The following is a 14,748-nucleotide window of genomic DNA, read 5'->3' on the forward strand; positions in this document are numbered from 1 at the left end:
GTTAGAGACTGTAACATGTTTTCTGACTGCATAAAACACAAGCACCAACCAGCAAAGAAACAAGTCACTGGTCTGGAGCCAGCATGGCACCTAACTGTGAAAACAACATTGACATATTATCCCCTTATAAATGTGATAGTGCATTAACTACTGCAGAACATATCTGTCTCTTTAGCTGCTAAATTATCCACTGTGTTCACCAGTACAAACCATCTGGCTATCACCATATAACACTGGCTAACTTTAATCAATCAGATCAACAGTAGGAGAGCGCTACCACCAGCGGAGTTGGTAGCAGTTGGTAAACCATACTCTTACTGAAGCCTGTTGAGAGAAGAGTGAAGACATATTTTCCATGAGAAAAGCCTTCAGTGCCGGTCTTTGCTCTTTGCTAACCTCATGAGGAGCCACTATTGTTGTTTTCAAACCAACAGTCACTTCTCTTGCTGTTTGTCACATCTTAACGACACACGCATCTGCAAGTAGTTCCTCAAAGGATGCTGATCGGTCGACCCACTGTGGTTCGGGCACAAACACAAAGCATGTAGCCCGGCAAGATAGATGCAGGATCAGGTGATAATTCTCTCTGGGTTTGTCACTATGAGCAACACTTTTGAAATCAAATTTAACCATTACTAAAACAGAAACATTCACAGTAGCAGCTTTAAAGTAACAAGGATGCACATGTTCTTTAAAATAAAACAACGCTTCTATCACACTTTGAACCTTGTTAGTTCTTGTTGGTTTCTACATTTTTTACATCAATGTGATTTTCTGGATCACAAAATCTCAGACATCCTGTCAGTCAAAGTCAGTCTGTAATTTCTGTAACTTATGACAGGTGTATGTGCGAGATGCATTCCTGTACTTGTGTTTGTCCAGTTTCAGTGGTTGCAGGCAAATGTATTTATTAAAAACATTGAAATTGAATTCTAAAATGTAAATAGTGGAATCTGCATCACCATTTTATTGATTTAAATACAATACGTCGACATAAAGATATGTTCTCAAAGGAAATTTAATGATAAAAATACAGTCATTTACAATAAAATACCTACAATGCGTCTGAATCTCACTGTTTCTTGGGGTAGGTGCCGCCCTCCTCGTTTCAGACGCTCACATTTGTGTTTTATCCCAATCTGGAGTTGTTCATTTAGTGTTATTCACAAGCATCTACCTCAACTGCATGAGTGTTCTGTCTTGCCAGAAGTATCCATTATACTGCCCTGTCAGAGGATATAACATGATGGCTCTCTAAGGAAAATCTCAAGACATGATTGAGTGGTCGATGTGATGAAACTCGACCCATTCCAGGTACCATATCCAATCCCTTCAAACATAAATGCTCCTTCCCGCTGGGTGGCAAGGTTCAGGACCGTGATCCCAACAGGCCTTGAGACGTTTCTTTCAGATTAGTGGGAGCTTAAGTCTCCCTTTGATTTGATTCCTTTCTCCCTCTCCTGCTGCATCTCTGACAGATGCCGCTGCCTTCTGGAGTACACAAACCTCTCCTCGGCGAGGTGAGACCCTGAAATGACCGTTGAAATTGCACTGTAATCATACACAGCTAAAAACAACAAGAAAATGTCTGCCATATGCCTCGGAGCCCTCTGTTTGTGTTTTAGTGAGTCGAAGGTGGATTATTGACAAGAGTGGGCGAGCGGTGCCTGGATAGAGGAGCTGAGCGGCGGTGACTGTTATTGCCCGTGTCTGTGATCAGATCTGTCAGAGCCACTCAGCTGTCTGTCTGCCTGGTGTTTGACAAGTGGTTGATGCAGCACAGGCCTTAGAGAGGATCAAGCCCTTCCTGAATTGGCTTTACCTCTCTCCCCTGTGCAACAGGAGCTCTGGGAACACATCAAACACATCCCCCCCTCCCCGCTTTTCTTCCGCTGTGAACTAATGAACTATTTTTATCAAAAAATATGCGCAGGCTGTTGGATCATCAGAGGAGACCAAACAAACGTCAGCGCCTTGCGAGAGTTAGTCGAACAACTAAAGAAAACAAAAAAGCGCCGGTCAGAGTTGATTCCCTCATCACTGGCCATCGCACGGGGATTGCGGCATGATCCTGATGGCCCCTGTCTCTGTTTTACTGTCTAAGCCCGTCTGACTTAGCTTGGCTCCCCACTCGTTAGGGTCTGGTCCTGTTTTGGGACAGTTGTGCTCCATGTCCAAACATGTGAGGGATTTCCTCCTGGGGTTTCCCAGTAGAGAGAAGGAGGGATAAAAGGACTTGCGCAGAAATGAGATATAAAGAGGGAATCATGCTGGACAATTTCCTCCTATATCCTCCCCCCCTGTTCCCTTACGCAAAGCCCCACAGAGACAAGGAAGGATGCAGACCAGGTGGAAACAGGAGACTGGAGAGTGTGTGCACGCATTTAAACACACACACTGAAAAGCTCTCACGCACAAGCACACATTGTTATGGATGTTGGAGATGGTGATTGTGTGGATCACACACTTTGTTCTGTCTCAAAATAGCCGTAACTCCCCGCCCCGCTTAGAAATTGTTGCTACGCCTGTCATCTTTCTCTTCTTGCCTACAACATATGCAGTTTACGGTGATATCGCTGGTAGATATACCATCGAAATTCTTTCTACTATTTGAAACAACAGATTCTTGATTTTCTTGAATTTACAACCGTCATGGGCAGACTTTATTAGCTGTTTCTATCCAGCTAACTGAGCTAACGTTAGCCTGATTATGTAGCATAAACGCCTTTTCAAATTTGGGGTCCAGAGGGAACTTATTGGGCCTCATTCATGTAACATAAATGAGCTTAAGACCAAATCTGATCGTGAAATGTACGTATTAATGTTACGACAAACATATTGTCAAAACATACAAATCATAAGTTTATCATTTACCTAATTTCAGATGAAAATGGATCATGGCACCGCAGATAGTTTGCACCGGACCCAGTGTTTAAAGTTGTCATGCGGAAAAATAACGTGGATTTTCTGTATTGTAACACATTGTATCGCACTGGTGGGGAATGGCTTTAGGTCACATAATAAGTAAGAAACCTCACCAATTGATGATCCGTCTACATGACATGGAAATGACTAAACAGCATTGTCCTTGTATTGGTGTGTAGAGCTTTTAGGTCCTAGTGTTATCAGGATAATAAGGAAAAATCTAAGATCACACTTTTATTGCATTCTGACACAACCGTTTGGCAGCTTCGCTTTTTACACTAAATGTTTTCATTTTTACATTACAACAGAAAAAAGGCTTTTAGGATTAGGACTCTCCGATGTTTGGCAGATGCAACACCATCTCAGTTAATTAGTTTGGCTCTGTTTTGATCCAATAAAGAGCAGGACAGAGCTGCTAATGTTACACCAAACTCTGATAGCACCCATGAGTGGCTTCCACACAGTGGAGGAGAACTACACAGTAGATAAGCTTGCAAACTCAATCAATTACACTTTTATTTTCCATGCTACACCCTGCCATGTAGTAGTCAGTAGTTTACAGTGCTGACAAATTGTTTGTAAAAATCTCTCCTCGATCTTACAGCCGCATTGGGCTGCTTAAAGCCCACCACTCTCAGCGCTCCTTATTGCGTGCCCCCTCATGGCTCTGTTAACAACCATTTTATTCCTCTCCATAAAGTGGGCCGGGGTGCTGTAATGCAGTTGGATTGTTTGTGAAGACCTAGAGGCTCACGAGAGGGGGCCGAGTCAGGTAAATCCCCAGACCAGGGCCCTCCGTTGGGGGTGGACCCCCCCCTTAACCCGAGGCTCAGACTTACATTATACTCCTGGAAATGCAGATTCACCTCCTCAGATAAACAATAAGTGTTGCAAATATTTGTTTAATAGCGGGGTGCGGGATGTGCTTGTCTTGGTTTGATCCACTGTCAGTATGAGGGTGCTTTTGAAAGTGCACAGTTAATCCTGGTGGGGTGCTGGTTTACACAGAGAGAAGATGATTGGTGATGTGGAGCGAGTGTGTTTTATTCTGTTAGTCAAAGGGATGCCAAGCCTGATTTGCTGTAAAAAGGAAAAGGTAGAGCTTTTACAGCTTTTATTGGCTTCCACTTCTTAATGGCACAGCAAAGCTAATGAACGGCATCGAGCTGCAGCGACGCGGGGATGCAGATGACAGTTATATCGGACTTTCTCGAGGGCAGCTTGTTATCAAAGATCGAATAGAACAAATAAATGCGCGCTGGATCTTGTGTCTGTTGAAAATGATTGATTTCATCAGCCCACTGCAATACACTTATCGAGCCAAGGATGAATGACTATCATAACTCTGTGAGACACTTCCTGCTTTATATCACAGCTTGTGGGAATTATAAGATGGATCAAAGCCTTTATAGATATCTCATCTTGATACAGAAGACACGGAAATCAAAGTGGAGTGCTCTGGCCCTTCTCTTTCCTCGAGTAAAGACAAACAGAGTTCACATCTGTTGTAATTTCCCAGCTGGAATGATAAATTTGCTACCGTATATCCCAGCAGGTTTCCTGATCTTGGATCTGCGGTCACATTTTTAAACCACTCCCTCGTACGCTGCTGCTATCTTCAGCTCGCTCTGCCTCGCCCCCGTGCACACAACAAATACAAAAACAAACAGACCCACACCAGCAGCGAGCCTAAAGGAACTCCCTTTGATAAGTGCTGAGCTTTATATTTTTCTCATCAGAAAATGAAACACAACATTAAGCCATTCATTAAAGTCAACTAAAGCTAATTATCCCTCATTTACCCAAGTGCCCGTGGGGCAGGAGAGCCCCATATACTTAGACCCAGATGTGTCGATGAGTCAGTCGGGGAGATAGCAGACCGCAGAGGGGGCTGCTCACTTCTCTCATAGTCCTGCGGTTTCAAGGCGCATCAGGCTCAGCAGGCCGGTCGTGATGCCTGCGCGCTGCCTGGCTGCTGACGTTACCCTCATGACACCATTTTCTGTGTGAAGCCACTGCAGAACAGCAAGCTTCCATTTAGTGGGGAAAAGGTCGATAATGATCAGTTATAAGCCTTAATTCAAAATTGAAACATTAAGAGAGAGTGGCATTGCTCACTAGCTGGCTAAGTTGTACAGCGGCTGAGTCACATAAACACCAGGCTTTCATTAAAGTTAGCCATCTATGCTGCAGGGGGTGACAGTGTGCGTATAGATTCCTGCTTTCAAGCTAAACTACAAGTCTTTACATTTTGGCAGCTTCATGTGGAAGTGGGAAAACCGTAACAGTTGGCAGGATGGCACAGCCCAGAAACCATATATAACGTCATGTGATTTTACTCATCAGGTCTAATTTCTTACTTCTCTGTGTCTGGTACCCCCACCAGACATTTAGAAATAATGGCTGAAACCACTTTACCACTGGAATGATGAAATTTAGGCCTCGTTGCTGAGTCCAGTTGTCTCAGGATGAGGCATCTGCTCACTGCAATTTAGGAGAGTCATTTGTATTTTGATGTGAACCTCATATGAAACACTTTCTGTGTATGGTATATTTGAGGCTGTTACTAGAGTTTTATTCAGGCAAATTAGATTGGATGCTTTTCCCTGTTGAATCCCCATTTTTCAACCTGGGTGCATTTTTCCTTATAAATCTTGCCTAGTGCAGCTTTAAACTAATAAACTCTACATGGATTGGTTGGAAACCATCTGCTCCTGCGTGGGACCCTTTTTAACAGGACAGTTAATATTTGTTAACACGGTCAACCCTTCTGTTTGTATTTATATTTATATTGGGAGACTGTAAATTGCTTTAACATATGTTCTGAAGTTTTGGGGTTATAAGGTTGCAGAGATTAATTTGATTTGGCACGGGAAAACCAGTGAAGAACCATGTAAGACGCTTGTGAACCAGCAACTGTTGTAGCCTAATGTTTGGCATTGGTAGTTGGCTAGTTAGCATAGCAAGCTAGCAACAAAAAGTGCGAAACATATATTTTGACCTCATAATTTTAGCAATTTGCCACATCAGTGATAGGCAGTAAAGCATTTATCATTTACGCATTACAGTAATGTAATAACTTTTAGATGAAATAGCCTATCGTGTTATTGTTTCCTAGATGCTAGGTAGCTGATGCTAGTTTTTGCTATATTTTCACGTCTTATCATTATATCTGTTATTCAAAGCAGCCAAGCAAGAAAAAACATTCACGTTACCTTCTGACTTGTCATTGGCAGAATGGCAAATTCAAAATATAATCCAATATTAACATTAATATAATTGCTAATACAAATACAAAACCTAATTTTACAGGAGTTTGTATCACCTCAATTTCATTCACAAATAGCAACGTAACACCAACAAAAACATCTAATTGAGGCTTTTTATCTAGTGTGACTGCCAGGTTTTTCCTACCTTGGAATAATGCAGAAATCACAAATTTGCCCACCTTTGGTTAGCTTACAGTCTTCTGCTGGGTTTTCATTATAGGTGGAAGTTATGTGTGTTCCATTGCTAAGCTAAGCTAGCTGTTGAAAGTAAATAGCCTACCTTAAAACTGAGGGCAGGCTGCTTGTTGAATCATCATGTCCTGATTTTTGTTTCTGCAATTAAATAAAGATGATTTTATGGGCTGAGTAACAAAAGCAAAGTGACAAGTAATGTAACAAATTACTTTTCATTTTCATGAATTAGCCAAATAATAAGCCTACTTTTCCAATGAGTAATGAGTCACTGTTTGATTTTTTAAATGATTTTGCTAAACGCTGTTTGTTACACAGATGCTTAAAAAGATGGAATATGTACCTTGTGTGTACCTGTCAACGCTGTACATCAGCACTATGAGTATTTTAAGGATTTCAATACCATGTTGACTAGGCGGCATAAGAGTGTATGACAGAAACCTGAGAAACTGTGCCCAAAGTTTCCAATCTGGAAATCTGACCTAAAGGATTATTCTGGTTAATTTTTCCTAGAACAGTAGGAAGAAGTCATTCACAACTTTCCAACATTTCTGGAACATAGTTTAATTGTTTAAGTGAAGGCATATGAGTGGTAATAGCTCTGGAAAGCCGGTTTTGGAAGTTGGCCTAATTTAACATCTGTCATGGAAGGTTTTCGACATGATAACCTACCTTTGAGCGCCCGAGCCAGAGGTGGTAACCCAAACAGCGCGGGGGTACAGATCAGTTCCCGTGTTGTGAAATGTAGCGGAGCATGACTTTGACCTCTGGAGAGAAGCTTAAACATTCAGGGTCATCATCTGTTCTGTAGCCGTGCTGGGCAGGTTGTGGCTGCTTCTCGCTGGTGTGATCGACCCTCTCCAGAGGGGAAAAAACACGCTGTCTGTACTGACCATTGGGCATATTAATCACCGTGTCAGTCATGCATGTTTTGCCGGGACTTCTCTGCTTAGAGAAGTTAATCTCCGAGCCGGGTTTTCGCTTTAACTTACTGTCAGTGAAACGAAGCATCAAAGAGCCGAGCGCTGAGCTAACCTGCTTTTTTAATCTCTGCGCAGATCCTCTGCCGGGTCACAGATGAGAAAATAATGACCGACCTAATCCCAACATTAGCTTTTTAAATCGGAATGCGTATGTTTTAAATCATTCTCGCCTCGCAGCGTGGTGATAGTAAGCAGAGCATGGGGGGAAAAGGGAACGAAAGAATGAAAAAGTGAATGAAAGAGTGTGATCCAGAGTAACCTTGTTAGGGCTAAGTGACGCTGTGCAGAGAGCCTCTTGTCAGTTGGTTGGCAAGATGAGCTTCTTGTAAATGATTGTCCTCTCTGTCAAAAGCCTGATTTCTTTTTTCCTACATCTGACGTCTGCGTTTCTGCCACAGTATTTCCCAGTAGTGTTCCTCCCAAATATTGTAGCTTTCTTCACTTTGTCCAGGCCTGTATTTGTAAGTTTTTTTTACACTTTTCATCTGTATTTTGTTCCCCGCTGCCTCAGATGTCAAATCAGCCTTCTACAGTGTTTCCCCGTAGCACAAAGTGCCATTAAAAGTCTTGGCCTACCTCTTGCCTACGCCTTAATGAACCACGGGTCGCTTGAGGTCACAACACTGTGTCCCACCTATAAATCAGCTGAAAACTAAGTTCAGCAGCAGTATAGGGCAGTGTCAGCATCCGTAACCTTTTCCCAGACAGAGGAGTTGTCGGTGTGCGAGTACAGAGAGCACTGGCTGGCTACAGATCCTTTCCCCTTCACAGCATTATAAATGTATGTGTGAGGAGGCCCTTAATGGCTGCTAATCCAATTTCTGCCACTGAAATCAAATCTCACTGGCGCCAGTAGTTCTCTCCTTCCCTCACAAATAATGGCCTCCGCTTTGGCCTGTTTATGAAAAAGACGATCCGCCAAAAATTCCGGCTTTACCTTCCTTAAGTCCACCCGAATCTTCTTCAAAATTGTTTGGATTTTTTTTTTTCCCCCCTCCGTGTCCTCCAAAAGTTATTAATTGACCGTCTGCGTCGAGTGGAGGGGATGGGGTAACAGGAGAGCGGGGGAGAGTTTTCAGCAGTATAGGATCCCATTTACCGTACGTCTTAATGCCTTCTCGAGGTCAGCCATCGATTTTCCTCAAACCGCAAGCAATGGAGATAAGATTAGGCCTTCGATTCCTGCACTGCCGCCGGAGCCGTTAGTGGATGAAATCACCAGGCCTGTGTCGACAGTCGGTGCAATGCTCTTTTTAAGCAGGTCGTGGCCTCTGTGATTATAGGGTAACATATAGAAACCCCCACAGTTGCCTCGGGGCCAGCTAAGAAATAGAGATATCTTCCAGAGTTTGCTCAGTGACAAAAAGGTAAATAAACGTCTGATTTTATAGGAATATGAAACTGTGGTATAATGCAGACTTCCTTTCATGTAAACTTATGCATATTCTTGACTTTGGTCCCTTTTCCAAAACAAAGATATTAGCTTTGACACAGATGAAGGGAGCTTTGGCTTTGGCTTCCTTCCCCCTGGATATGGATTTGAATGATTATCTTTCAGAGCATCAGTTGGACAAGTAGTCATATTGCCATTCCGCAAGGAGATATTATTCTGGAGTGCGAGCCTAATAATATGATACATCTAACAGTGCTTAACTCTTAGTTGGATCTGCACCATGCAGTCGTCTCGATTATTGCTGAGAGCCTCAAATAGCATCACAGGGACACGGAGAGGGGAAAAGGGAGAAGGAGAGGGATGGGGAAGAAAAAGAAAGAGCGGTGGATCCCGGCTGGCTTTGAGAGGTTATTGAGGAACGTCCACCACAGTGCGTGCGGAGGAGTTCAATATTTCTTTGCTCACTGGTTTGGCAGCTGAAAAGATTGGAAATGACACTAAGTATTTCTCAAGCGCACATAGGTGATAATGATATAGAAGCTCACAGTAACCGATGCAGAGGCCTAAAGGGCACATAATCATTAGCAGATAGATTAAAAAAAAAATTCCGCAAAGGTCATCTCTGACAGCGGTAAACAAGCATCCCACCGCAGGATCTGCTTCTGATTCAGAAATACAAAACATTTTGATTTGCAGACTTGACTTGAGATTTTTGTTTGTTTGCTTGATTAAGTTCTCGGTAGAAAGTCGAAAGCTAACGTCAAGCTGGCAGCGGGAGATTGTATCTATGAGGGTAAACTAAACAATGGTGAAATTGTGGTTTCGCTGTAGTGATAGTAAATGCAGCCGCAGTGGAAAGAACAGTATAAATAAAGATGATAATTTTCTGATAAAAGCCATAGTTTGATTTGACCCTCCCAGCGCAAAACAAAGACAGAAGATGATTTGAAGCCAACTGTGCCTTCCAAGACAGAATTATCTCTACATGCTGTAAGATTTATGAATTTGTTCTTGGTTTTGAAAGCAATTGAGATGACTTAATCATTTCTTTCCAGGCAAATTAAACTGTTTCCTCTGTGAACCCTGGTAATCAGCTTAAGTGATTACATCGCTCGTAAATATGAGATGATGAAAGCTCAGTTGTTCAGACTGTAGTGCCCTGAGGAAAGGCTAAATGGGAGTTCTGGTGTAGATATGATAGACCATCTCACTATGACTGTATCAGATGCTGGGGGAAGGGGCTTTTGTGGGGATTGGTTGCCCTCTAGCTGTCAGCGTTGAGATTAATTTATGAAATATGGTCTGAAATAGTTGTGTAGGTGAGTTTAAGAAGTGTTATCTGTCAGTTTGTGACATTTGAGCTGAGGCTGAAACACAATGCTGTTATTGAGAAGTCTGATTGGATTCAGTTTCTGCTGGGAAGGTGTTGGCTCATAAAAGTCAGATTGTATTAATAAACTAAATTAATCTTCAGGGATGGTTAAAGTACATTATTCTGTTTAGCAGAGCTGCAGTGTGGAGTGGATCAGTACACTCAGTATTATGTGTACAATATCCAGATTCAAAAAAGGGATTTAAAGGGTTCAATTTAGAAGCGATGACTGGAAAGCATCAGGCATCAGCTGAGTTTATTTGCTCCCTGCTGAAAAGATGTTCATAGCTTTTTCTTTCGTTTTTGGAAGAATTTATGTCCGGTGCCTTGATGGCTGTCATCAACTCCAACCAAAGGCACAACATAAAAACCAGGAAAAAAGTCTTGGAATGTTGCAACTGCCCCGCTAAGACAGACAGACAGCTTATTTTTTTGTCTTTTTTTTTTTTACCCTTAAGTACTCACTGGTACTGGAACTTACATAATACCTAAAAATTAAAGATACTACACTAATTTAAAGGGATTGATTATACAGTACAGTCCACAGCTCATCACGATTAAATGTAGCTCTGTTTTGCTTGATGTTTGTTTATTCGTGTAGTATCTTTAAAGCTATCGCAATCAATATAATAGATTCATTTATAAATGAATACATTTGAATTTCTGATTCAAAGGTAGTTTAATTACACAATCAAATTCATTTTACTTGTGAATGGCTGTGATAAAAGCTAACAAGATCAGCTAACGTCAAGCTAGATGCCATTTTGCCTTTAGTTTTTTTGACTGACTAGATGTTGACTTAGAAAAACAAGATATCCATTCATCAAAATGGATATTTATCATTTACAAAAACAGCTATTGGAAAATCAATAGGATTAGGTACATTTATTTGTGAAGTGCAAGCTAAGGCTAGCTCTGTCTATCTCACTTTATACGTTCTAGGCTACTTGCTATAGCGTTTGCTTGAGCTGATAGTTAGTGTGATGGGAGCCAAAACTTTAGCTCAGTTACTACAAATTTTAAAAGCTGTTCTCGTAGAAATCATAGATTCCAATGGCGGATTTATATTTTGTGCAGTAGAGGAGATGTCAGTAAGTCTGATTAAGCCGACAGTGTAAATTTTAAAAGTTGACTTTACCAGCAAAGTACAGTATATTATTAAATCTGAATTGTACGTGTTACAAAGTTTTACCAACTTAAAATGAATAGTCTACGCGGTAATTTTGAGGTAATCCTTGATTTTTTTTAAGTAAGAGCACTTTGTCAGATTTTTACAGTGTATGTCTTAAACCATTTTGACCAAATGTGTTTGTAGCAGTTACTGCATTTTACCTTTGTAGAGCAGACAAGTCCAGGGCCTTTTTAGCTTTCCATTTTTGCTCACATAGGCTGTGTTGTAGCTTGCTATCATAAGAGGAAAGAAGAGAAACATGGAAAACTGAAGGAAGGAATCAGAAAGATGGATATTATTTGGTCCAAGTTTAATCACAAAGATTTTAAAAAGTTGTCTTATCAATGTAAGATGACCAATCAATGCAAATGAAAAATCTCTCTGCATTCTCTACCTCTTGAGCTCTGTAGCTCCGTCTGCATTTGCAGCTGCTGACTTTGTTTCCTTCCCGCAGTTTTGTGTGTGTATATAAATGTGTGCTGCGAGCGCTGTTGCACAGAGCGTAAAACTCTTTGGATTACAGATCTTCTGCCCAGTCCTGAACAAGCCAGGAAAACTACTTTTTAACTTAACTCTCACATAAGTATTTGTGTTTCAAGCAATTGCTGTAAATGCAGGCCTTTTCACTTTAAATGCAGCCTTGCGTCCAAGGAATGGTCCAGGAGGGCTTTGCCCGTTACAGAGGGAGTTTAGTGCTGCACCATGTGCTTTATTGCCATCAAATGTAATTCATCTTGAGTTGATTGCACTGAAAGCCGTGTTTGTCATGCACCTAGCAACACTGTTTTGAATGAAAATTACCTCTTTAAACAGCAATTAGGAAAACGGACCTATAGGCCAAATGCCTTTCAGCTTCAGATTTACTTTGACAAACATTATCATAGCGTAAATCATGCAAAAAATCTAAAGTGGCATCAGCAAAGCAAGTGTACAAAATCCTCTGGCAATATTTTCATTTGGAGGGCATGCGATTTCGATGGGAGAGATGCGAAAGTCGCTTTCAAAGGGTGATTTTAACTAGGATCTGTGTGAGAGGAACTTTATTGCCATGGCTCGGATTGGCAACGTGACTCAAAATAACAAGATTAGATTAATTGCAGGAAATAGCTCTGAGATGGTTTGATGTTTGCATGCATCTGTATTATTCGTTGGGAGACCCTATTAGCAGAGCAATATCTTGCTTTCTCATGCGTGTCGGCTTAAACGAGCGAATATTTTCAAATCTACCTAACAGTGTAGCCCTGAGAAAGGGAAATAGGTCTGTTGTAGGTCTGCTTAAAGGGCCACCGCAATGCCAGCACATGTGCAAAGGCAATTAGAGATAATGCCACATTTTACACACCGTTACCTATTTTTCGTGAGAGCAAAGGCTCGAACAAGTGCAGTAATAAGACCCAGGATCAGGCAACTAAACAACGAGACTTGTTTTTCTGCAGCCCCTTTCCTGTGCTTCCCCCCTCAGCGAACCATAGCGTGGCTTGTTTCTTTGTGTTCGAGATCAGGATCCAGATATCGTCTCATCATCCAAGCCTTACTCCACTTTTCCCCCCATTAGATTTTCTTTTCCCTTAAATTCCCTCACACTCACTCCTCCCCTCCCCCCTCGCACACATACATCTCGCACACACACCTCGTTATCTTATTTGTGGCCTTGGCAGCCAGATTGTTGCCTTGTGGTTCGGTAGCCAGAGTTTTCTCTGTCACAGAGAGCCGTGGGTGCAGAACCTCCACCACACAAGCTTCCATGAGAGCAGGAAGTCAGCTCCCAGCATGCCTTGCCCATCCCAGTGAAACCTGGGACGGATTAACCTTGGGCTGGGAGACCTTTCCAACTTGGAAAGAGAGTTATGTAACATCCCATACTTATCTCCCCTCTCTATGGCAGTGACAGTGAAAAGTGTTGGGCAGAGCAGATATTTGTTTGAAACTGAGGTTCAGTCCTGAGGGTTGGAGCAAACCAAGACCTGATATGTGATGTTCCCTCAGTTAAGGGTCACTTCTTCAGGCAAGTCTGCCTTTTTCATTTGCCAAAGTTGCGTAACTTGTCAGACATCACTGTAAGGGCTTTTTTGGAATCCTGAGGAGCCATCAATACTCAGAGTGCACTTTGAAGACTGTACTTACAATCAAAATGTTTCCAAGGGGTTTTCTTCCTATTCCAACACCTTTTTTTTAACCAAATCCTGGACAGTGTGATCAAATCAAAGTTGGGTTCTGCGGCCCAAAATAAGCAGTTTGAGTTCACTTAATTCATTCCACTTGTCTGTTTCGTGACTGTGCTTGCATGTATTGCTGTTTCAAAGTAAAATCAATACAAGTGGAGCTCACAGGTCATTCATCCCTTGCAGTCCTTGTCACCCACCGACATGTTGCATCTATATCATATCCTGACCTGATACTGAAGAAGTGTCCCAGTTTGGAGTCTGACTGACTGTGTGGAGTCATAGTACTACAGCAGTACCTCTGGTGCACTAAAAGCAAATATGCTTAGTGCGGCACCACACAGTTGCCAACTTTCTCTTTGTAGTAAAGCCAGGTCAGTGAGGTCAAGGGATAGACTGTGTTTCTGTGCGGATCTTTTCACAGTAAAAGTACCTGATAAATGCTCAGATTCTGAGTTTGCTTTCCTTATGTGGGCATCAAAGGCCTTACACGTAATCGTAAAAAAAAACAAAAAAAAACTGATGGAAAGAGATTAAAAGGCACATTAAAGTTGATTGCAACATGCGAGGTTGTTGGTATCGCAGAACAGTTGTTGGTTGGACAATCTGACAAGTGTGGGTCGTACTGATTGAAGGGTTAACTGGTTCCCTTTTTTTCTCTCTGTATTCCCAGGTGGCTCAGGGAAGCACCGAACTAAAGAACCAAAGAAGAAGAACAAGCAGAGGCTGCGGTTTCGGGCCCAGAACCAGCACAGCGACCACTTGGCCTCTGCGCGCACCAGCCAGTGAGGACTGAAACTACGGACTTCCCATTGAACAAAGAACCAACGCAAAGCTGCTAGCCGCTGCTGCACCCATATTCTGACCGACGACTTTCCCCGAAGACCCACCACCTCCCCACCTGCCTCCCAGACCAACACCCCCCGGACACAACCATGACTCACAAGTCCGTCAATACAGAAGTATAAGTCTATATCAGCATTACCACACTAAACACATGCTTCATGCCTCTGCCTCCCGCTGCTTCTCCCCCTGCTGCAGTGACCAGCCAGGTGACTCTGTTCTCTCAGCCCCACCCCCTTGCCTCGCCTCGTGGACCTTTACAGTTGACATTACTGAACTCATTTCCCGTCATTAACAATGTCATTAACCGTGCAGGGTGATGGAAGACGGAGGGGCAACTAGAGACTGTGGAGGCCGGAGAGCTGAATGGAGGGAGGTGGATAGAAGAGGTGGAGAGGGAGTTGGCAAGCTAAACTGCTCGCAGAAAGGGAGGGGAGG

General features: G+C 42.4%; 1 protein-coding gene across 2 annotated transcripts in view; it reads left to right on the forward strand.

Annotated features, from left to right (window-relative positions):
- The window catches only part of rspo2 (R-spondin 2), a 60,559-nt gene extending 46,303 nt beyond the window's left edge, over nucleotides 1–14,256 (forward strand). The window contains exons 5-6 of one of the 2 annotated variants that reach the window (XM_073486104.1): nucleotides 3,114–3,119; nucleotides 14,150–14,256. In XM_073486104.1, coding sequence (XP_073342205.1) covers nucleotides 3,114–3,119; nucleotides 14,150–14,256 — 113 coding nt within the window. Of the gene's footprint in view, nucleotides 1–3,113; nucleotides 3,120–14,140 lie in introns of both variants that reach the window. The other variant, XM_073486106.1, reaches the window with a different exon arrangement.
- Nucleotides 14,257–14,748: the final 492 nt, after the last annotated feature.

This window comes from Pagrus major, chromosome 17, assembly GCF_040436345.1.
Source record: "Pagrus major chromosome 17, Pma_NU_1.0".
NCBI classification, from domain to species: domain Eukaryota; kingdom Metazoa; phylum Chordata; class Actinopteri; order Spariformes; family Sparidae; genus Pagrus; species Pagrus major.